The sequence below is a fragment of the Mustela nivalis genome (assembly GCF_964662115.1).
Source record: "Mustela nivalis genome assembly, chromosome: 10".
NCBI lineage: Eukaryota > Metazoa > Chordata > Mammalia > Carnivora > Mustelidae > Mustela > Mustela nivalis.
Genome location: NC_139029.1, coordinates 105,216,880 through 105,241,935, shown reverse-complemented (window position 1 = coordinate 105,241,935; position 25,056 = coordinate 105,216,880). Strand labels below are relative to the sequence as shown.

At 42.0% G+C, this 25,056-nt stretch overlaps 1 protein-coding gene across 2 annotated transcripts in view; it reads left to right on the top strand.

Moving 5' to 3' along the window:
- Positions 1-208: 208 nt before the first annotated feature.
- Positions 209-25,056, top strand: part of AHCYL1 (adenosylhomocysteinase like 1) — a gene marked incomplete at its 3' end in the record, with an annotated part of 38,631 nt that continues 13,783 nt past the window's right edge. Inside the window, exons 1-2 of one of the 2 annotated variants that reach the window (XM_082687936.1) lie at positions 209-659; positions 24,573-24,684. In XM_082687936.1, the coding sequence (XP_082544062.1) occupies positions 540-659; positions 24,573-24,684 (232 nt within the window). In that variant the 5' untranslated portion in view covers positions 209-539. The remainder of the gene's footprint in view (positions 660-24,572; positions 24,685-25,056) is intronic. The other variant, XM_082687935.1, reaches the window with a different exon arrangement.

Sequence of the window (25,056 nt, the reverse complement as noted above, 5' to 3'; positions counted from 1 at the left end):
TCCCCCACGCCGAGTTCCGAGGCGTCCTTGAGGAAACCACGCGCCGCTCACAGGGCTGATGCCGCCACCTGGCGTCGGAAGGTATCCAGCTCACTCTGGGAACCAGCGAGGCGGGGAAGAAGAAGGCGTGGCTTCTGCAGCCCGCTCCAGCGTGGCGACGTCACGGCAGGGCGCCGTTTCTCCCCGCCTCTTCCCCTGACCCCGCCCCACTCGAAGCTGCCAGTACTTGACGTGGCGTCACCGCCCTCTACCCTTAGTTTGCGTGCGTGTTTGCGTGCAGCGGAGGTGGCGGCGCGGGCCGGTCGGACCTCGGAGCTGCTGCTCTTGGTGATCCTGTAGCCGCCGTCCCTGTCTGGCTGGTTTAGACTGCCGAGCGGACGAGACGCTGGCCACAGCACCTTAGCATCGGACGCAGCTCCACGCGGGCTCTGCGGGAGGGTGGGCGAACGCGTGTCTGAGGGTGCCGCGCGGGCGGGCGGGCGCGGGTGAGGGAAAGAGGCGGGGGCGGCGGGTCAGCCGCGGGCCGGGCCGGCCGGGGGATGTCGATGCCTGACGCGATGCCGCTGCCCGGGGTCGGGGAGGAGCTGAAGCAGGCCAAGGAGATTGAGGACGCTGAGAAGTACTCCTTCATGGCCACCGTCACCAAGGCGCCCAAGAAGGTGCGGGGGCTCTGGGTGGCGGCGGGGGCCTGGGATGGGGCCTCGCGGAAGGGGCGCGAGCTAGCCCAGGGCCCGGGCTTCGGCTAGTTCGGGACTTAAGGGGCCAGGTCTGAGGTAGTCCGGGACGACCGAGGTGGTGTGAGGGGTGGCGGGTGAGTGACCCCAGGCCTATCCCGAGCTGGAAAGGCCGCCCCTGACCTCACTTTCCTTTGTCCCTTGGCCCTAGCCCTCCGGTATCTTTCTGAAATCTGAAAGGGCCGGGCCTTAAATTTGCGGCTGACTTTTTCTGGATGAAGGGGCTTTCGAAGACGGGGGTGGGGGGTGGTTGGGGGGGGTCCGTGGTGAGCCAGCTCAGTCCACCCTTGTGACCAGCCCCAGGGGATGGCGCTGTACAGAAAATCACCCCTCAGGTGAGTGGGTAAGTCTGGCAGAGCTGCTTTGGGCAAATCTTTGGGAGCAGTGGCTGGTTTATCCAGCAACTGCGTGCTAGCTTGGAGGCAAGAGGAAAAAATACGTGGAGCTAGCTCTTTTATACAGGTGAAAGCAGCGAGGGCAATATGAGATTGAAAAGGAAAGTATGATTTTCACCTTCTACGCTCGTCCAGTTGCTTCGACATATGTAAGATATTAACGTTTGGAGGTTGGTGACAGCAGACCCTGTCTTGGATACAGGTTGATCGTAGTCATGTGAATAGATCACTTAGGCATCCCTTGAGAAAGGAGCTTGGGTGGGTTGGAGGGGTGGGTGGTAAGGAAGGATTGCTCATTCTTTACCGCACTTAACTGAGACAGAACAAGTTTAGTCTATTGTGCTGCGGGATGAGCTCAAAGGACACCCTACCAATTCTCTTGTCGTGAAAGATTAAATAGCAACCTTTGGAGATTTTAGCCTAACTAGCTCTCTGAACGGTGGAATTGGGATCCCAAGTGCTTTGTAAGCATTTGCTGTCAACCGCATCTTGACTTTCCACATACCTGGCACCCAGTTAACAGTAGACTGGAGAATCTTTGCAGAGAGGTGACCTTTCTGAAACCAGTGAGAAGCTGGATAAATATTTCCCTTCTGTAAAGACAGTGTTTCAAGGCTGCCTCTGCCTGCAGTGTTTGATGGGATGCAGTGCTTGTGTAAGCTGCATACAAGGTTTGCAGGAATAGTTACAGTCCTTGAGGCTCCTACACCTGATTTAGTTAAGCTGTCATAGTGGGAGGGATGACTTTGTTTTTAAAGTAGATTAATCTACCACTCCAGAAATCAAACGCAAGATTGAAAAGACAGGTCGCCATTGTGTGCTGTAGCTCTTTTTTCCCACAAAATTGAGAAATGTACCAGTAGAATGCCTTTAAAAGGTAGTAGAAGATCTTTTGATTCTGTGGAGTCTGATTAACTTATTTTTAGCACTTTCAGTTCAGTTGACTGCTTTGTTGGGGCAGTAACTGTAATCTGCACTATTTGGAATCACAGGCACAGCCTTTCTAAGAATGCTTAAGGGTAATACCTACAATGAGTTAGAGGAAGGTCCTGGTACCCTAATTCCCTGAACTCTTCTCTCCCCATTAGCCTATCCTCTTTTGTCTAATAGCTTCAGGGATTAAGCATCTTTATTCTTACGTGCCTTAATTTTAGTAAGACCGTATTCTTGCAAGTGCTACTTATTAGTAAGGCAAAGTTTGTATTGTAGATTGTAAACTACATAAAGGCAGGGACTCTTGTTCACCCGTGTATGTATTGTGCCTAGCTTTATACCTAGCGTGTAGTAGGTATTCAAATATTAATTGCCCACCTAGCTAACTAGTAATTGAGAAGTCTGTAGGACCATCTACTAAGAATAAATATTCCTTTTCCTCTTTTTTTTCCAGGAGGAATATTGTTCATGTATACTATTGTCAAGCCAAATGCTAATGATTTTAAAGACTCATTGCATTAGCTGAAATGAGCAGTCTCTGCCAGGAATGTGGGAAGACCCTATTATAAGTTTCCATTTGTTGGTAAATGTACCCCCGTGTTTCTTATTAATCCTGCTCTGCCTGAGGTTTGTTTAGCATTTACACAGCACTTTGTATTAAAGTGATTTATGATGACTAATTACCCTTCCCCTGGTGATGATAAAAGGCATTTATTTAGTTAATGAGTTGACTGAGGACTGGTCAAGGTCACATAGCAAGTTCTAGGTGATCCGTTTTTTCAGAACTGAATTGGACCTTATGACTTAAGTAACTTTTGTACCTCTGCCATGTGTGGATAATGTGAGAAAGCTTGAGAAAAGAGAAAAAATGCAGTGTGGTGTGTTCTGAGTGATATAAGAAAAAGACCTCTTCAGATGGTGCCGGCCTTACCCTGTGAGGATTCCAGTGTGGCTATAGACTAAGTAATCCTTAGATCATTCCAAGCCCCAGGGCCCCTCAGAAAGTGAGGTGCCAGTCAGGCTATAGGTCACTTTAGGGTGACCTTGATGGTCCTTAGATCAGATTCCAGTGTAACTGGTGAAATTTTGTTCACTTTGGGGGCAGAGTAGATGTCTATCATTTAAGAGCAAAGACTGAGATTCTTCAACGATAATTGTAACTTAGTTTTGTATGCCCCAGGGTCTACCACAGTACTGTGAAGTTAATAGGACGTGTTGGTTTGATTCAAGGTTTAATCTAGGTGTCAGGAAGTCAACTAAATGGGTGCTACCTTAAGCAAGTGAGGTTCTGTATCTCAGTTTCCTCATCTACCAAATGAATGCTTTTCATTTGGAACAGGTAGAGATAGGTGCATGTTAGGAGATAAGATTGCAAAAGTGGTTTTAAGAAAGTCTGTTGGTATACTTACTATCTTTTAGAGAGCATTTGAGATGGCTTGTCACACAAGATACATACAATATAGATAGAAAGTCAAAACAGGGGTGCCTGGGTAGTTCAGTTGGTTAAGCTTCTGCCTTTGGTTCAGGTGGTAGTCTCAGGGTCCTGTGATCAAGTCCTGCATCCACTCTCTGCTCAGTGAGGAGCCTGCTTCTCCCTCTCCCCTCCACCCATGCGCTCACTCGCTGTCTCAAATAAATAGATAAATCTTTAAAAAAGAAAAAGTCAAAAGTGTAGAAGGAAGGGAAAAAATATTAACCCTGAGGACTAAGACAATTGATGAGGCTGATCATCACATGCAACTCTTCCCTCCTAGGAGTCAGATGATAAATGGAGTTGCATTAGCAGATGTGGGCGGTAATACATGTACCATTTACCTGGGAAGACAGCTTTGGCCGACCCAGAGTTCTAAAGGAGATTTTCATGGGACAGTATTAACAGCTGTAGTATGAGTCACATGGTAAGACTTGTTCATAAGTTTACTGTTGATTTCAGATTGTATTGCCAGGAAAATTGGGGTGGGAAAAGGGGTTCCTTTTTTTTTTTTTTTAAGATTTTATTTATTTATTTGACAGAGATCACAAGCAGGCAGAGAGAGAGGAAGGGAAGCAGGCCCCCCACCAGGCACAGAGCCGGATGAGGGGCTCCATGCCAGGACCCTGGGACCATGACCCGAGCTGAAGGCAGAGGCCCCAACCCACTGAGCCACCCAGGCGCCCTGGAAAAGGGGTTCCTTAGTTGTAAGGGTAGTGTACATTGTGCCGCAACTAAAGAGGATCCTTGTTTAATGTTGGCAGTTACTGGTAGACCCAAATAAACCTGCTAGTTCCCATAATCACTGGGTGTTTATCCCTCTTTTTGCTACTTTGTATTGCAGGAGTGAGAGCTGTCCTTGGGCTTTGGAAGTAGACATTGTATCGAGTTGATTTTATTTTTTTCTAAGAGTAAACCCAAATCTCCAGCTTGATGAAACTTCCAAAGAAGATCGACTTCTCTGGAAGCCTGTCAGAGCATTTGCTATTCTCTGCACTTCTAAACGTTTACTGGGGGGACAGTCTGTACTTCCGAATATTTAAGGGGGGGGGTACTCTCCAGAGTGATACATTGGGCATTAAACCTAAGATCTATGCAGACAGACTTTTACCACCAGCAGTAGGGGAAAAGAGAAGACACACTACTACTTTTGCTTGTAGGATATTCTTTGAGTAAAGCACATATAGCAGCCTCAGTTTATCAAAAGGTTGAGCTAGTGAGAGCAAGTAGAGCCCTAGTGAGTCCTACTTAGCTGTTAACCTGTCGGATGGAATGCAGGTTGCTCCTCTTCTCATCAGGGTTATGTTATGGCTAATTCTTGGTGCAGTGTTACTGAATTTGCACCAATACTTCTTGGGATTCACCAGGAAGAGGTTTAATAGGTAAATATTTCCTATCTTCTCTACATTATTAGGATCTCTTGATTCTCTTCAGGACGGCTGCTGTTTTAGGGACAGAAGTCAAGGGTGTAAGAAGATCATGTTTGGATTTCTCCACAGATACTGATTATCTCGCTTTCTTATTTGGTTGTTGGACACTAGTTTCTAAATTACTTTGTTCTAAGTTCCTTTACACTTTTATCTTGTAATTTGTTCATTGTCTAGATCCCTTGCTGGCAAGATTACAGTCGTGTTATGTTTTATTTTATGGGGGGGGGGTATCATTTGGGTCCAGTGTGTGTTTCCCTATGTATTCTTGTGAAGTTACTTATAAGGATATTTTGATACATAGAATCTTGTAGATTTCTAGTTGCCTGTGACTTCATAAATTTACTCTGCCACCTCAAGAAGTTATGATCTGGGGCACCTGGGTGGCTCAGTGGTTTGGGCTGCTGCCTTCGGCTCAGGTCATGATCTCAGGGTCCTGGGATCGAGCCTCGCATCGGGCTCTCTGCTCCGCAGGAAGCATGCTTCTCTCTCTCTCTCTCTCTGCCTGCCTCTCTGCCTACTTGTGATCTCTGTCTGTCAAATAAATAAATAAAATCTTTAAAAAAAGAAGTTATGATCTGAAAATAAGATTCTTACCACAAATTGTCTTTCCTACCCTTGTCAGTAAACGATGTCAGCATCTTGAATATAAGCAGTTAAAACTTCACATAAAAGTATGGTCACCTTTTTTCTTACAATTCCATATTTCCCTTTGACTCATTCAGGTAGTTCTCTTGCTCTCCCACTCTTGCTTAGCTGTTACATAAGATCTCTTTAACTTCCCCTTTTTGTTCCTAAAACTGAGAAGTACAATGTACATTAAGCACTTGATTTTTGGAGTTGGGTTTACCTTCAGTCCCTGGCGTCCAAAAACCATGTGACTTTGGGCAAGTGACTGAATCTGTGGAGCCTCCATTTTCTTATCTGTAAAATGAGGAATAATGATAGTACTACATACAGGATTGCTGAGGGGATTAGCATTTAGTAAATTTACTTAGCGCTTTTGTTCCTGGTGCAGTTCTGGTTTAGATCTGTTGTCCCACCATGCTGTGGTGACTGCCTCTGTAAACTTTGAAAAGTACCCTGGTTTAAATGGAATTTTGAAATGGTCTTAAATTAAGAGCCAAAACAACAATGTTTCTGTTGGAATGTCTTTTCAACAGGAAAAAATTTTTCCACGAGAAAAATGTTATTTTATGTAGGACTTAAACCTATTGAACACTAAAATAGTGGACTTCTCAGAGGTGCGCAGACAACGGGAGAACCTAGAGTTTGTGATAGAAATGGGGCGTGCTCTACCTGACCCCTTTCCCCCCCTTCACATCACACAGTGCACCTGTGGAAGGTGGGTGCCTTTCAGACAGTGGGCTAGCTGAGTCCAGGAGTTTATTTTCTCAAACTGCAATCATCTGGGAGTCTTCCCAAACTAGAATCCCTGAATTACATAAAACAATTCCAAAGACCCTTTGGAGGTGTGATTTTATCTTTTTATATAATCACCATCAGATCCCATCCCTGTGTATTCCAACTCCCTCCCTCAGGTACTCTTTCTCTTTGCTCTAAACAGCCTGCTGCTAATTACATTTAACTGATTTTCTCCTGCAGAAGTGTGTGGCCTTTGCTCTGAAGCAATTACAGAACTAGGGTGGAACACCCGTGCTTTTGTTGACACTGAGACTGGTCTCATTTTTTTCCTATCTCTGTTCAGTTTTTCCAAAGGATTCAGTTGGGTGCCTTAATCTCAGAATGAGTATAATGATTGGTGCTACTTAGCAATATACAATGGGGCTTAATCATTTACTATGCAAACGGACCACAAAGTGAAAAAGCATAATGAACCACTGGTAAGAGGTAGTATTTGGAATCCTGTGGTTGAGAGGAAGAAAAGACCTTGAAGAAACACAAATGTAGGACTGGCCCAGCATGCTCCTGCTTTCTTGCCAAAGAAGTCCCAGTACCTCAGCTGACATGCCTCTGTACTTTACCTGTAGAGCTTAATGGGCTGAAAATGTTCTCCTTCACCAGCCCAAACCAGTTCGCTGCTAAAGTGGACACCTGGTACTCAGTCGTGTGGTGGAACAGGGCTTGAGCAGGAGGGTTTGGGACTGCCCACTGTTCCATGCTGTTCATCTTGGACCTGCCTCAGGCTTAGTTCTCTGTTAATCTGAAAATCTGCCCAACTAGAAAAAGCCCTTTCTCTTCTTTCTTGAAGAGTGTGTGCGTGCACAGTGGCGTCAGTGGAATCCCGCTGAGCATGCTGTATGTTCCAGGTGCCAAGGGAAACGCTAATGTGTGAGCTAGATGGGGAATTGGTGAGTGAGCGAGGGAGGGGTTAAAGGCCCAGAGGAGATGAGTGTAACCGTGTTTCATTTTCATCTCCTGAATGAAGCTGTCCATTGCACTGTGGTTTGAATAGTGTCAGGATTTTGGAAGTTCTGGGTTTGGTTTTGTCTTGTTTTGTTTGTAAATGTTTCCAGCTCTTGTGGTACTTATTAATTAAGGTGAACCTTTGGGGCACAGATTTCCACGGACATAATGGGAATTACTTTATTCCTTTCCCCCAGGACTGGCTTGACCTCAAGTCAGAGTTCTGGGGCTATGGCTTGTGTTCATCATGATCTTAGGATCCTGAAACCAAAAAATGGGACCTATTAGAATAAGTAAGTGGGACCATGGTTCTGTTCTGCCTGTTTTGGCCGCCTCCCTTCTCAAAGATCTTGAGAAAGATTTATTTGGCCTCTCAGGATGGTTAGCTTTATTTTGGAGATGTAGAAAAGAGCTCTTCGCCTTGAATTTTCAAAGTGCACACCCTCATCTCTGTTTCTCCTTTTAGGAGAGAGGTCAGCAAGTAGGTGAGTCTGTATGGAAACTAGAGAACTGAAATAGGTTTCCCTTTTGCCAGTTTGAGGGATGCTCCTGAGATAGTCACTGGATTAAAAACTCTAGAACAGTGGTTCTTAATCTTTTGAGTCATAGATCCCTTTAAGAATCTTATGAAAATTACAGTTCTTTGGGAAGATTCAGCAACACAAAAACTTGTGTAAGTTTCAGAGGACTTGCGATACTTCCTGATACGCATTCGTAGATCCTGGGTTAAAAACCCTGATTTAGAAGCGGAGGTCTTTCAGCTGTAGTGTCTCTTTTCTTTACAGATGCAGAAACTGCTGAGATTGTTTCCAACTTGCAGTTTGTCCTTGAAACAAAGCCGAGGTTGTTGGTGTTCTTTGCCAGCCCCCTCTTTGGGATGCTCCTCAGCTTCCCAAGAGACTCATTATCAGTGCCTCGAGGGTTCAACTCAGGAACTTAGGCATACTGAAACAAGCATTTCAGCAACTTCCAGGGGTTCTTACACTGTCTCATACCCTCTACCCTTCATGTGAAGCGTGGTGCCTCCAAAGCTTCAGAGCTGATTCTCAGGAGTGTTTAGGGAACTCACATGCCTCACTATTAAAACTAAACAAAATAACTTGTTTCTCTGTATCTCTCAAAAATAGGTTTGATTTCAGTGTAGTATTTCTCAAAACTAATTTGCAGGACTGACTTAATACCTGAATCTGAATTTTCATTTGGTTTCTGTAACCCAGGCATACTGAGGACAAGGACCATATCTCACATTTGTGTATAGCAATGCCTGGCATAGGAGTACTGTCAGTACTTGTTTATGGAGGAAAATACTGTGAGATGATTATCACTGGGAGAAAGTGAGTTGGACTCACTTGGTTGCTTTGGCTCCCTGTCCCTTTCAGTTGGCAAAAGGTTGTTTTTTTAACTCGATCCCCCTCATGTGGGTGATAATGGAAATACCAAAAACTGCAGGTGAGAAATTGATAATTTCCAATAGCCTAGTAGATCTCTTTATAATGCCTGAAATAGGAGGTAAGGGAGGAGGCTGTTGAGATACAAATCCTCCAGCTTCTTAGCTGAGTAGCCAAGAACCAGAGGGCAGTAAGCTAGAAGCTTAGGGATATCCTTACATGTAATGGGAAGGTAATTTGATGTCCCACCAAGTTTTAAACCACAGGGCAGTAGGCTAGAAGCTTAGGGATATCCTTACATGTAATGAGAAGGTAATTTGATGTCCCACCAAGCTTTAAACCTTTAGCATTAAGGACACTGCCCTAAGTTGAAAGTGGTGTTCTGGTTTACACATGCTCTTGATTTAAGGAGCAGAGGCTTACTCTTAGGATGTTTGGGATTTGAGGGCCGGCAGTGAGTTGAACGGTTTCATTTTGGAGTTTGTGTTGGAGTCCTAAAAGTAATAAACAACAGTGGGCAAACTTCTTATTCTTTTCCTTCTGCAACGCTAGTTGCCTCTTCTGAACCAATGGCTGAGCTCCGTGTTCAAAAGCTTTATATGCCCTTGTCTTTGAAAGACACCTTCTTCAGAGTTACAGTCTTCTGGGAACTGAGCCAGTGCTTGTCCTAACCAGGAATCAGGCTCTAGTTGGCATTGAGGATTTTGTGTGTTTTGTTTCCCTAAGTATGTGATGTAAGCAGGATTCAGGGGAAAGGGAGACCTTCAGACCTCTGTAGTTTGGGAGGTCGAAATAGGCACTTCGTAAAGAAGACAGATGTGTGTGTTTGTTCTGGTAACTAATTTAGTTTTCTGTGGGTGACCAGGTAGTCTCCTACAAGTTTTTAGGGCCCAGCTTCAGACCACCAGACTTCTTAGCACGCAAGACATGAAGATTCCCAGTGTTCAGTTCTTATGGAGAGTAGCCCAGCTGGCTTGTCATGCTGGACTAGATGAATTGTGAATGTTAATTATACTGATCAATACAGTGGCCTTGGTAACAGACTTGTAGCTGCTGTAGAATCTGTTTACTTCAGATTTATAACAGAAAAGAGACCAAGCTGGTTGGGAACATGATGTTCTAAATGTAATAAGCTGTATTGTAAGTCCAGGGAAAACGCATGCTGGAGGCACTGACCTTATTGCACCCCTTCCCCAGGATTTCCCCGGGGAAAACATTACTCTGGGGGTGGTTTCTGCTCTTATTTGCCAGTTGAAAATAAATTGAGGTTGGCTGAGGCATGACTTTTGTGAGATGGGGTAAAGGATATTTACAAATCATAAAGGTTAGATGGAGAGCACCCACGTTGGGAGGTATCTCATTCGTCTACCTAGTTTGTAATTAGGAGTGGAGAGTTGATGAGATTAGTTTCAAGCCGTGCATTCAGAAGAAGGAACCCCTCCTATTTGAGGAATAGAGGGTTCAGAATTCTGCACATTCTTTTTTGACTCCACAGGGAGGGGATTAGCTGAACACTGGGCATGTTTGGAATGAGAGCACCTTGCCAATTCTTACTGATTTTGGACCAAGCCATTGTAAAAATACAGTCTGTCTTCCTACGACAAGCTCTTTGTCATGTTCTCCTAAACCCTGTAGATCTGTTTAATGGATTGGCTGTACCTGACAGATGGAGTTAGTATTAAAGAGGCAGATTTTCTTCTTCTTTGCCGTATTTGTTTTATCTCTGAACGAATTGTGTCTAACCCGGTTGTTACCTGTGTTACCTGTGTGCCTTCAGTTGCTCTAAGAGCCTGGTGAACTCACTGTGCTTGGGTTTGCTTTTTCGGATCCTGCTTAGATTGTCTTCGATGAGTACTTCTCGTGGAGTGAAAGGAACAGAAGAAATCAGTCACCTAGGGAGCTTTTCAAAACATTCATTTCAGGACCCTAACCTAGATCTCCTTATTCAGAATAGGTAAGAGTTGAGGGATAGGAGCAAGTGGAGAATAGGATAGTATATGCTTTATGAAACCACTTAAACTTGAAAGATCCCATATTTAGAACCAGTCTTTTATATTATCTAGCAAGACTGGCCAAAATTGTTATGAAATCTGATACTGGGATGGTAATGTAGCTCCCACCTACCTTGAATGACTTTGGCACTGAGGAAAAATCTTGTGCCCCATGTGAGAGGTCCTGAAAATAGCTTAAGGTTACTCTTCTTTTCCAAAATATTCAGCATAGACTGTGACCAGAAATCATTCAGCTCAATCAGCTCAGGGTTGAGCATTTACTGTTATATCTGAGGACCTGTGCTGGGCACTTGGGATTCAACAGTGAACAAGACAAATATCCATATCCTCTGGAGTTTACATTCTTGAGAGGTTATTATTTGGGTCACATAAGTCAAGTGTAGTGGTTCTTAACCATCTGGGGTTTGGAACCCTATCAGAACTGTGTTTATCTTCCAGAAAAATAAACACACATTTTAATGTAAATATTATGTGTATATATGAGACAATTCACATATAAGGGGAGTTGGCAGCTTGGTGCCCATCCATAAACCCAGGCTAAAAACCTAGAACGCTTGTCTAGAATTGAGAACCTGGTGGTTAGGATCAGGCCAGGCCATGAGTTGGATATTTGGGATTGTTCTGTCCTAGCCACATTGGGTTGTAGTTTCTTCTTATGCATAGCCAAGGCCATTTGTAAAGAACTTGAGGGTGCCTCTAAAAAAGCAAGTGCAAGGAATTTGCCTCCACTACACCAATAGCATTTCTTGAGAATGCGCTCTTTGAATGTTTTTGACATTGTTCCCATTCCCACCTCTTGATCTCTGGTTGACTGAGCTTCTTGGACTCAGTGGATTAAAAGTTGGGTCAGAAGATGAGAATTTTCTTAACATGATAATTTATATTATCAATTCCTAGACTAAGAATGTAGTAAAATTGTAAAGATCATGAGAGGACGTTTTAGCGAAATTCTGGCTTCAGCATGCAGCCTCACAGAAGGAGCTGATTGATGAGGGGCTGAGGAAATAGCCAAGGAGCAAAAAGACCGGAGAGAGATGAGAGGAAACAAGGTAGGGTGGAACCCAGAAAGGTGTTTGAGTTGGCAAGCCAGGTAGCCTTAAGCCAAAGGGAGTAGATTTGAGACCCACGCCAAAAAAAAAAAAAAAAAAAAGGAAAAAGAAGATTCTTTTTTACTCCATAAGGGTCTGCCACTATTCCTTTATTACCAAACAGAACTCAGAATAAAAAGGGGAGGGCAGACCAAGCTTTGCTTTATGTATACCAATATTAATATGTCTCTGTCCTTGGGAGACTGGGTGTTTGACTTGAATGAATGGCTAAACCCTGCCTTAGAGTTAGTACCATGTATAACATATACTGCAGAAGTATGAATGAAATTTCATTTGGGACACTGGGAAAAGAATTTTGTAGAAAGGACACAGCCAAAATAGAGGTTGGAGCACAGTGAGCACCCAGAGCCCTGTGCCAGTTCTACCTTGACCTCCCTGGAATCTGATCATTAGCATAACTACAGATCAAGACCTCTTGAAGGGTGATCTTTACAGGGAATTCTTGTTTCTCTTTCCAGAGATTTAAGGGGAACTTTCCAGACCCACACTGAGAAAATGCTGTATTCAAGGCCTTCTAAGCCAAAATGCTGTACATTCAGAGCCCATTAAAGAACAGGCCCCACAGTCCCCCGCCAAAGGAGACTGGAGGCTCTAGATGATTCAGTTGTAACTGCTCCAGTTTGTCCAGCATATGGAAAAGCTGATCTGCTATGAAACCTTCCAACCTGCTGTTAATATATGGATGTCTCGATGTTTGCTTAATGATCCATTAAAAACCAAAGCTCCCTAATCTAGGGGAATAGAATCATACCACCAATTTATTTTCTATTTTTAAAAAAGCCCTTTGAATGATCAGAGGAATTTCAAACCTCACTTCTGGGACTGTTTAAGGTTCTATTCAGCATGTAAGCTATATAGTTAAAACCTGCTACTCAGTTTTTGGAAAAATTATCCTAAACCATATAGCCAGAATGTTTTCTTCATTCATTAAATGAGTAGTTTAAATACCTACCATAGATATGAAATCAAAATTCAATAATCATATTGCTTAAATCCAGAATACTTCAATAAAATTAATAACCATATAAGAACTATTTTTTAGTTGTTGTAAAGTCAGAGAACTTGTTTTGTATTGGAAAAATCTGAAAGATTTACAGAAAGATCTATAAATATGCCAGATCTTTCAGACACATTAGAAGATACAAGATGACTTGGAGTAGGTTTTTTGAATACCACACCACAGGTGAGAAAGGGACCTGGTGGAGTTCTCAGTTTAAGGACATATACTCTAATTGTGCTGTGTGTGAGAGGTAAAACGCCCACGTTCCCATTGTGCACAACATAAATAAGTTGCCTTAAAAAACACATTTAAAATGTATTCTCTGTTGCATGTTTTAAAGTATGGTCTTTTTTTTTTTTTAAGAGTTTATTTATTTATTTGACAGAGAGAGACAGATCACAAGTAGGCAGAGCAGCAGGCAGAGAAGGAGAAGCAGGCACCCTGCAGAGTAGAGAGCCCGATGTGGGGCTCGATCCCAGGACCCTGAGATCAAGACCTGAGCTGAAGGCAGAGGCTTAACCCACTGGGCCACCCTGGCACCCCTCAAGTATGGTCATTTCTTATGAAAATAGCAGGTTTCCCGGATGATGAAAAAAAAAAATCATTGGTTGGTTTTAACCATACCAAATTTGAAAATCTCCTTGTGTAATAAACACAGATGAAATTTCTACATTGCTCTTGATGCCTATAAGACATTTTGGGGTCATTTCTCTCATCCTAGGGGTCAGGGTTAGATTGCCTGTGCATTCTCCTCCTCCCCATTCTGCCACCAGAAGACAGTGGACATACATGCCAGCACAGAACTTTTTGCTTCCACAATGTTTGGTCTCTTACTCTCTCCTCACCCTTTCCAGCCCAAGGAACCATACTCCTCAAGGCAATTTGTTGGCAACTTTAATATATTTCTTTGCATCATTGTACTTCTCCCAAAATCAACGTAGATTTTGGAACAGAAAGAATTTTTTTCCATCCCTAGATTCACAAGTGTTCTTCCGTGCAATAGTAGACTATTCTGTAACTGACTTCTTGAAAATACAGGGGAAAGCTGCTATTCCAGCCTATTCTAAAAGAAGGATAATAGTACTGGACCTGTAGGGATTTTTGTCTCCCTTGCTTTTTCCTTTTTTTTTTTTAATCTCAGCATTGTTAGCAAATTTGCCTTCAGCAAATCACTTAATCCCCACCCCTTTTCTTTTTTTTCATCTGTGAAGAGCAAATCCTGCACTCAAAGATTCTAAAATATTTTGAAAATACAGATCCTCTGTAAGGAATCCTCTATAAAGAAGTCATATCTGTGGGCCACTGATGTTGAAGCAGAGTACTTAAACTAGAGATGTCATAGAAATCTAGGCATTCAGGTGATGCCAGAGTGGCTTAGTTGGTTAAGCCTCTGCCTTTGGCTCAGGTCATGATCCCAGGGTCCTGGGAGTATCATGTCGGGCTCCTTTCTCATCAGGGAACCTGCCACTCTCCCTGCTCGTGCTTTCTATCTTCTGTCTCTCTCCAAATAAATAAAATAAAAATATTTTTAAAAAGAATACAGGCGTTCACAGGACCTTTGTTTTTACAATACTGGTTTAAATGTGGATTTCAAATTTATGATCAGCAGTAAGTAAAAGTCCTGATGTGATGCTTACAGGTGGTTTTACTTGTTCTTTGTATGCCAACATTTAAACAAAAATGGTTTGAAAAATACTGAGATCAGTGATGTTCTGGCATTGTTACTGATAAAACGTGCTGAGTAACTCCTCCTATAGCAGATTTGATTTTGACTTTTAGTTTGCGATACAACATAAAGCAAGAGATCTTTATCCTTGTGCGTCTATCCACTTTACTCATTAGAGAAATGACCGTTAAGAAAGTCATGGGTCAGGAAAGCTCCACTTTTGTATTCTGGTCTGGGAAATAGAGTGAGGGGATTATCCTGTATTCATTCTGGAGCAAATAGGTAGTTTTGTTTTGGGGGTTTTTGGTGTGTTTGGAGTTTTTGGTTTGCTTTTTGTTTGCTTTTTGTTTATTGTTTGTTTGTTTTGAGAGAGAGAGAGACTTAGCGAGTACATGGGGTGGCGGGGAAAGGAGAGGGGAGAGCAAGAGAATCTTAAGCAGCCTCCACAGCCAGCAAAGAGCCAATGTAGGGTCTGATCCCTGAGGTCATGACCTGAGCCCGAATCTAGTCAGACAGTTAACCAACTGAGCTACCCAGGTATCTGGGTAGTACTTATTTTTAAATAGCTCCAGAGACATTACAGCCAGCAATTCTTTTCACCATTTTCTTTCTTACAGGTTTATCTGAGGTCATGATTTCATCCTGAGACTTTTATCTAAAAATGAACTTACACATCTCAAGTTAGAAAGCCAGGAAGAGATGGCAAACATTACTGCTCTAGAATGAAAAATATAGTTATGTTTTTGATGTAACCGTTGGTCACATTCTTGTCCTTGTGTCTCTAGTCTCCTAGAAGTTTAATATTTTCTGTTTTGTTAATAGCTGTGGAAGCTAAAGCCACCTGCAGCTGAATCTTTAAAAAGTGATTTTACCTTGTTTTTTGAAATTGAAACTATGTGTCTGCGGAGTGGTTCTGAAAGGTCCTGTTAACCCACCCACATTTGGATACAATACCTGTTACTACATAGTCACTGTTCAGTATTAGGGCTTTAATATCTTTATTTAATGTTGAGTTTTGATGACTTTTTGCTCCCTTGAGCCTATACTTTATGGGAAGCAATGGATAGTAACTAAAAAACTGATAGGATTTCTGTTTTATTAACCTTGGCTGGGTGTTTGTCTCGAGTTTAGAAAGCACATCTAGGTAAACTCAGCTACTGCTTTTATGGAACTGCTTGTAGTTGTTCTGCTGTAAACTGTTTGGCAAGGATTTGCATGTCTTGCACCTCTCAGTGGATATAGCTTTCCTCAAAGTTGCTCTGACTTACAGGTGGGACTCAGTCACTCAAACAAGTATGTGTAGAGGCTTTGAATTTTCAGATGTAGTTGGTTTTCACTTTCATGTAAACTAAACTTCCAGATCAAGGAAGGAAGAATTGTTTTTATACATCTCCAATCTTGCTCCTTCTTGGCAGGCTAAGAAATTATACAGATGGCATTTACTCAGTCTGTGTGGCCACCTTCCAAAATGTCAGAAACTCCATCTTCCTTCTAGATCTGTCCATTGATAGATTGCTTGCATTTGCTATTAACTTTTCTTTGCATAAAAATTCATTTCATGTGTACAGCTTTACCTATTTATAAGCATTTGACAAATTTTCATCTTAAAGAATACCCCAGCATACCATTCAGTGAGGTTTGCCAGTTTAATTTCTTTGAGCTCTATTTAAAGTCAAGGTTGACTTTAGGTTAATGACTTTTTATTAAAAACATATAAGGTGAATAGTAGTAACCTGCAGTCCTTCCCAGCATTTAAGAATTACTGATTCTTGGGGCACCTGGGTGGCTCAGTGGGTTAAAGCCTCTGCCTTCAGCTCAGGTCATGATCCCAGGGTCCTGGGATTGATCCCCACATCGGGCTCTCTGCTCAGTGGGGAGCCTGCTTCTTCCTCTCACTCTGCCTGCCTCTCTGCCTACTTGTGATCTCTGTCTGTCAAAAAATTTTTTAAATAAATAAATAATAAAATAAAAAAACCTTAATTAAAAAAAAAGAAGAATTACTGATTCTTATACTCTGAACCAATTCAAAGTGATTTCCTAAGTGGAAAAAAACAAACAAAAAAACCAAGGTGCAGAATATTTTAGCATTCTGGCTTTTGGGTAAGAAAAGGAAAATAAGAGTATAAATATATACTTTTTTTTCTATCTCCAGAAATGAACATAAACCAGAAACCAATGAAAATGGTGATGGGGGAGGGGGGTGGAGTTGGAAATGGCAGAGAGACATCTCTGACTATACCTTTAAAACTTTGAGATGTGTGTTTCATAAAATATCAAAAAATTAAAGAGAAAAAAGGAAACCTTATAATTGCTTGTTAATAGAAACAAATGAATAACTACATATCAAATTGATTATATAATCACCTAGGAAATCATACTTGAACTATACATCCTTTGAGGTATTTTCTAAAGACAAAAAGAACTTCAGTAAAATATTGATACTTTACTGTGTAGCATGTTGTTAGTAATATTACTCTTAAGATTTTGAAATTGTTTTAGATGTATTACAGAATAAAACAAGTAAGTGTATGATTGCTATTAGAGACCAAGACTGTCATCATAAGAGGAAAGAAATACAAATAGGAAAATTGAAAGTTTTAAAAAGACAATGTTAAATTTGAAATGGAAATACCAATATAAACTCATGAGTAAACAAAAAGATTTCTCTGTCCCATAAAAGAACTTACTAGCACTGACACCTCTAATAACAACTAGCTCAATTTATATACTCAGAAACTAGTTTTAATATAACATTCCTCACTGAAAGAAATATGGGCTTCTTGGAGAAATGGCTGATTCCAGGTCTGAAGCAGAGAAAGAACAAGGTGAATCTAGTGTATCTTGTGCCAGAAAGGAAGGAAGCGCTTAAACAGAAGAGTCAGCTTGAAGGAGACTCCCCCTGGCCCAGTTTGGGACAACTGGAGCATTGAGTGTACTCCTTGTATAATTTAGTGTAACAGATTAAATAAATAAAAATATGAATGACAAGTAAAGAAAAAAGTAAAAGAAGGAGAAGAAAAGCTTTTCTTTACAAAAGTAATGCCAGTTAATGTATGTGCAAAGAATGATAGGGGAAAAACCATGATTCTGTAACACCCCCCCCCAATATAATTGGTTCAGGCAAGGATTATGAACAGATGGTAAAGTCACTAGGGAACAGGATATTCACAGACTGAAAAATAACACCCCACAATTTAACCTTTACTTGCAAAGGAGAAAATATACCTTTCAGAGACTGATGGTCTCACTTTAACCCAGGGTTCAGCTTGGTGTCACTGATCATGGCAGAACCTGATGTTATGTGCTGCCTGATACGATGCAAAGTATACAATGTTAGCTATGAAATATTCTTGCCAAAATTTTAATCTCTTCCAAGTCAAACTTCAAAACTGAACTTCCAATTTACAGGAAAGAACTAATCTGAAAAATTCAGAATAAGGGAGATTCCATAAGGCAACTGGCCTGTACTCTTCCAGGAAAAAAATACCGCAGAGGGGAATAAAATAAAAGCAGGAGAGCTGTGCTAGATTACCAGATACTAAAGGAACCCAACAGCCAAATGCATTTAGTGAACCTTGATTCCATCCTGGCTGGAAGAGTTGGGGAGGCATTTGGGTCTATAACTATGAAAGATTCTTTTTTCTTTAATTGCTCAAGTGTGAATAACACAGTGTTATATTAATTTCAGGTGTACAGTGATATAACAGTTCTATACATTACTCAGTGCTCATCAAGTGAAGTCTTCATCCTCTTTATTTCCCTGTTCTCTTCCCATCCACTTCTCTTGTCCACCACCAGTTTGTTCTCTGTACTTAAGAGTGTGTTTTTGTCTTTTTTTTTTTTTAAGATTTTATTTATTTATTTGAAAGACAGAGATCACAAGTAGGCAGAGAAGCAGCCAGAGAGGAGGAAGCAGGCTCCCTGCGGAGCAGAGAGCCCGATGCAGGGCTCGATTCCAGGACCCTGGGATCATGACCTGAGCCGGAGGCAGAGGCTTTAACCCACTGAGCCACCCAGGTGCCCCTGTCTCTTTTTTCTTGTTTGCTTTTTAAAATTCCACTTACGAGTGAAATTGTATGGTATTTGTCTTTCTCGGACTCCCTTCACTTAGCATAATACCCTGTGGTTGCTGTAGATGGCAAGGTGTCGTTCTTTGTTATGACCATGTAATAGTCCCTTGTGCACATACCATATCTTCATGAAAGGTATTCTTGAGATAATTGGAGAAGTTTGACCACAGCCTGGATGATATAGGCTTATTAATATTCTTAAAAGTATGAGAATGTTACTGTGGTTCTGTAAGAGAATATCCTTATTCTTAGAAGATTCATTCTGAAGAATTGATTGGTGAGTTTTCAGGTTTGCAATCTTTTTGGCAGGATCACTTGAAAGGATGCATGTGTATATATACAGAGGTAGAAGCTTTTGGAAATGGGAGGATTCAGTGTAGAGGGAGGGTATACAGGTATTTATTATACTATTCTTTTGAAGTGTTTACATGTAGAAAATGAGAATAAAGTTGGGAAAATGGGACAGTGGGGGTGGAGAGTGAGTTGAAAGGGAACTTGCGTGTATCACTGAAGTCATGGATATGTTCCAGGAATCTAGATTTCTTCAGTCACCTCTACAAAAAAAATAAAATAAAATAGAAATAAAAATATATATATACACACACAATTTATATTTATACTTAATGTATATATTAAAAATACATATGTTGTATCCTACTCATTGTATAAGTAGGATACAACATAACGAGTAGGATACAACATAGGAGCTAATAGAAATCCATGAGGTACATTGTCTCATAAGAAGGGTGGGGGGTGGGGGAGTAGTTGATAAGGGTAAGACTGCTCTTTGGCAGAGGTTTTCAAGCTTTATGTTCCTTCCTCACGGGTTAAGTGACTAGGCAGTGTGAGCCCTGGTGTTGCCTCACCCCTTCCTCCCACCAGCATTGATGAAAGATCAAGTTAAGTCCCATTTTTGAAAACACTGTTTCTTCCAGAAGTGTATTCTGGCAGTGTGTGTGTGTGTGTGTGTGTACACGTGCATGTGCATGTGCATATTATATCCTGTTACCCTTGAGAGAGATAGGTGGAGTGGTGGAGGGAGATATGTGCTGTGATTAGTCAGCTTGCTGTCACCCTCCCCCGCCCCCCACCCAGCTCAGGCCCCATCTGGGGAAACTGAGAACTTAAGAAACTTGAGACAGGGAAGGAGGACAGGGAGCAGCCAAAACCTGCTGAGTCTCAGAAGACTGGTTTCTGCACTAGGGAGTGGAAGAAGTGACTGAAGGAGGCTGTGGATTCAACTCAGTGGCCTGAGATGGAGTCCCTTGAGATAAATTATTTTCTGGTGGTGTACCTGGGAGCAGCACGTTGGGAAGAGGATACCCTTCTTCTTTGGGAAATTTCTTTTACCTAATTGAAGGTGTGATAGATGTGCAGACTTACATAGTTCTTGTACCAAAATATTGGTGTTTATTGATAACTATTTCTTTGGATTCATCCGAAATGGAATCAGACTGATCAGTGGTAAGTATCAAGGCAAGATCTTGCACCTGTTTTGTTTAGGCTGATAGCCATACCCTCTTCCTTCCCTTTGAAAAGAGAGCAGATGAGAGTAGATTCTATAGAAGAAGGAATCCATTAGCCAGAAGATGTGTGGAAGAGGGATTAGAAAAGATGTAGGAATCCTGGAAGGTGTTACAACACCTTAGTAATTGACCTTATTAAAATTTCTACCTTCTGATAGTCATCTTTTTGCTCAGTTGCTAAGTACTAGCTGAGAAATATGCAGAAAATTCTGCACATACAGTATGCTGGAGGAGACAGTGGGACAGATCATATAAATTTGGGAATGCCTCAGAAGATCAGTCGTGTACCAGAAGGGGGGATACTGGCCCTTCACATACTCCCCAGCAGAAAGATAGACCAGTCCCTCTACTCACTTCTAAGCTGTGCTTTCTTAATGGTTTGTTTTCCTAATGATTGCTATTTACCTTTGAGTCTATCCTTCACCCTTAGGAGGAAACCTTTCTGAGGAAATTAAAAGCTGCTAGATAGCATGTGAAATCACAAGTTTCTTAAGATGTCTGGCCTAACCTCTGAATTTTGGAGCCCTAAGCTGAACAATATCCAGATAAGACTGTTAGACTGCAATATCTAGGCTCTTCCTCAAGAAGCAGTAAAATTCTGTGATGGCCATTTGTGTTACGGTTACCCTCTCAGTAGATGAAATCTATGGACTGTAAGGGCTCTTATTTCCTTTCATAGATCTTCCCTGGGATAGCGCTGGGTACTTAGTCGGTGCCTCCCAAATGTGTTGACGAAAAGAATGTAACACTCCATGAGTATTATCCTGATCATCATCCCTTGGCTATACATAGTGCAATTCTGATGGCTTTCAGTTCTCGGGGATTCAGGAGCTAGACAGCAAGATTGGGTGGGACCTGGGAAGGAAGTGTGGCTAAGCTATTATTTAACATCTGGGTAGGTAGAACATGTGTTTGTGGAAGTAAACTTTTCAGCTTCTGATGGTAAAAACCAGTTGGGATAAATCGAATGAATAGTATTAAACAGTTTGTCTTCCCTGGAGGCTGATAACTGTTTTGGGTTGCCTGTGATCCCTTTTTCTTCATAAATTATAAACAGCAGTTCTTTCAGCTCGCTTGTCACCACACTTACCCACCAGGTGGTGGGTGCACCAGATCCCAGATTCTTTGGAAAGCTTCTTTTCATCCTTTTCAGTGTCACATGGAAGAGAGTCAACCATTGTACCCACTGAGCCCTTCGAATGGGTGCTTTAAAATAGCACATTGAATTGGCCTGATATTTAATTGAGTTTTTAAGGCACGCCAAATAGACTTCTGTATTTGGATGTGCTATTTGGAGAATGGGTCAATCTGACCTTCTAACTTTTCTCAGTTGTAATATTAGTTCAAGAATGAAACACTGGCGTGCTTGGTGTGGGTAAGTCTGTTTATGGGATGGTGAGTATTCAAACACAAAATAGTTCTTTAACATAGGACTTTTTGATTTTCAGATACTTTTTTTTTTTTTAAAGATTTATTTATTTATTTGACAGAGAGAGATCACAAGTAGGCAGAGAGGCAGGCAGAGAGAGAGAGAGGAGGAAGCAGGCTCCCTGCCGAGCAGAGAGCCCGACGCGGGACTCGATCCCAGGACCCTGAGATCATGACCTGAGCCGAAGGCAGCGGCTTTACCCACTGAGCCACCCAGGCGCCCTTCAGATACTTTTTGAAGTTCCAGCTACCTTATCTCTTTTTCGCTCTCCCTTTCCCATTCCACATCCTATTTAGAACTAGCCTTCCTTAAAGATAACAGCTTTGAAGAAGCACTGAGGTACACCAGTGGAGACTTAATTTTGATGGGAAGAAATGATGATAATAGGAAGTAATGTAAACAGAACAGCTTTGCAGCCATCTTCAGATTTTGTTTTTACCTAAATGATCATATTTGTGTAAGTGGGGTGAAGCCATCCCAACTTAGAAGGCTGTTGCTGAGATCTGGTTTCACTAGAGAGAAAAACAGGTAATATTCAAACCCTGCTCTTGACTGCAGTGTCTTTGTTTACAATGTGAAGGTGAACAGCTCCAGCTCCAGGCCGTACTTAAAAAGAAAAACAGAGCTGCAGGCTGTCAGGCCGCCCTGGAGCAAGCAGGCCTGGTGGGCACTGGCAGAGCATAAGTTGTGATCTGGGTTCTCCTCAGCACGCAGTTGGGGCGGGGTGAGGGACACGGTGATCAGGCATCTTCATATAGCTGGACCACCTTATCTGTAAGCAGTGAAAATATCAGAGAGCTCCAAGAATAGACAGCCACCCATCCATGCCATGGCTTGAATGAACAGTCTGCCCACTTCAAATATGGACATATTCATTATTTGAGAGATGGGGTACTGCACTGATCAGTAAGCTGCTTGCAACACAGCCTAATATTTTTAGATGGGAAAGATTTTGCTAAGCTGTAGACTACTGATGAGCTTTGTTAATACAAGGTAGGATTACGACTATTAAATCAGTTCTTAGGTTGCTGCAGAAACATTTCTATCTTGCCACAGCCACCTCTCTCTCCCGCTCTCTCCTTTTTTTTTTTTTTATTTAAGAAACTGCGAATGTTACTGCATTTCCCTCCCCCACCCCCGCCACCACCAGGTAGGTGGTGTCTGGGAATGTGCCCAGAGCCTTTTGAAAAAAGATGAACAGGGGAGGGAATCATAGCAGCCAAGAGAAAAGAGTAGCTTCCGACTAGACTGCCTATGCCAGGAACAAGGAGGCTGATGGAGGAAGGGCTGCCTCTGCAGGGTGTTAAAAAGCATTGATGGTCTCTTGACTGTATTTTTTCTCCCACCAAAAGAACTGCATGTTGGTTTTGAAAGTCATTACCTTGGTCCTGGATAAATCTCTTCAGTAAAACTGGCTTTGCTGACTGCAGAAGTCATGTGAACATGCAGTGGGAAATCCGCTCTTAAGGGCACATGCTGACCTGTGGCCACTTCGAGTGGGTTTGTTGTTTTGTTTTTAGATTTATTTATTTGAGAGAAAGAGTGCATGTGATGGGAGGGGCAGAGGGAGAGAAAAACAAGCAGACTCCATGCTGAGCATGGAGCCAGGGCTCTATCTCATGACCCTGAGATCACAACCTGAGCCGAAAGCAAGAGTTGGTTGCTTAACCAAATGTGCCACACAGGTGCTCCCAAAGAGTGGGGTGGGTTGGTTGGTTTGTTGGTTGTTTTGAAAGGCACTGTGCTTTTGGCATTTAAATTATTTAAGATTTAGCAACTAAACTAAAAAAGCTGCTTAGGATGTATAAAGATACTTGTTAATCAAGTTCTGGTGTCGTGTATGTTGTTTAGACTGAATGCTTTTTATTTACTGAGTTCTTTTTCTGTGTTGCACTTTTACGCCTGATTCCTATACTGCCGCTGTAACAAACAAGCAGTTTACTGTTCTGGCTTCAGAGTGGCTATAACCATGTTGCTAGCATTATGGGGAGAAGATTTTAATCTGTAATAGCTTTTATATTTCCAGAGTTATCTGCTAAAGACTTAGCTTAATGAATTCTCCATGGGAACCTTTTCAGATTTAGTCAGATTGTGAGGAGAATCTCAATTCATAGTCTCAAACTGTTCTGTTTTGCAGGAGGCTGAAGTTTATTTGTATTTTAAAGGGTTTATCAGCATTCAGGAGGAAGGTTTAAACCATTTAATAGAATAAAATGTTTTCATACATTTTAGAAGCATCCATTAAGTTTCTGAGTTACATTAATTATAAGGTATTTGCCATTTATTAAAGCCCATTTTCCAAGTATCCTTCAAACAATTACCTACTTCTGGTGTATTTCATTTAATGAAGTTTTTAATAAAGATTTTACCAAGTCATTTATTTTCTGCTTCAAATTTGTCCTAATTAGTTAGATTTTACTGTGGAGTGCATATATTTTTTTGAATTTCGCATGCATTATTGTATGCCAGTATTTTATTGGATGTGGAAAGTTCTGGGCATACTGCATGGCTTTGTGAAGTATAAGTATCATTGGACTCTGACTTGGCACCCCAGTGCCTATCACCATTTCAAGGCAACTCCATAATTTTCTTCAAACAACAGGACCATTGCTAATTTCAGGATGAGAATGTGCTTCAAGAGAATCCTTTGGGGGAAAAAAAAAGCAGAAGCACTATGAGATTGTGTATTTTTTTGGTAGAGTTGGGAGGAAGGGTAAAGAGCCTGTCAAGTTTGTAAGAAGAAAGAAAACTTCATGGAATGTGAGAAGAAAGATTTGTGAAATTTGGACAGATGCTTAAAAAAGTTCGGTCTTGAGCTCCCCCCCACCCCAAAATTCTACAACAATTGGAAAGAAGCAGTAATTGGCATTTGGGGAGGAGTCAGCAATAACTTCCGCCCACCCTCACTCTAGTCTGAGAATTGCTGGCTTGTAGGAACTATGTAGTAACATTGGGTTTTAGGGAAGGAAATACATGGCCTTAAAAAATGGAACATTTCCTAGAATTCCTGTTGTAAATTTTCAATTGTTCGTCTTCCTCTTACAGCAAATCCAGTTTGCTGATGACATGCAGGAGTTCACCAAATTCCCCACCAAGACAGGCCGCCGATCTTTGTCTCGCTCCATCTCCCAGTCTTCCACGGACAGCTACAGTTCAGGTAGGTGTGAACTTATGTCCACACTGATCTCCCTTCCCAGTTCCAGAGTCTTAATCTAGTTCTCTGCCCACTGTACTTTACTTATCTAGAATCTGAAAGTACTTCCCATCTTTGTGCTGAGAGCTGATGATTAGCACTTGGGCAATGAGAATGTCCCCAGTCAGGCTTGTAGCTGGGGAGGCTTTTGTCATCCGGAGATTTCTCTTCCCCTGGCTGTCTCTGCGTGTGGTCTGTGGCCAGTGCCTGCTTGGTAGTGCTGGGCCAGTTCCCATTCCCACGTTTCTCCACCCACATCACAAAGGGAGAAAATCAATTCTATTTTGGCTGATCGAACTGGCCTTGAAAAAGAGGTGTACTTTGGAAGCATAATTT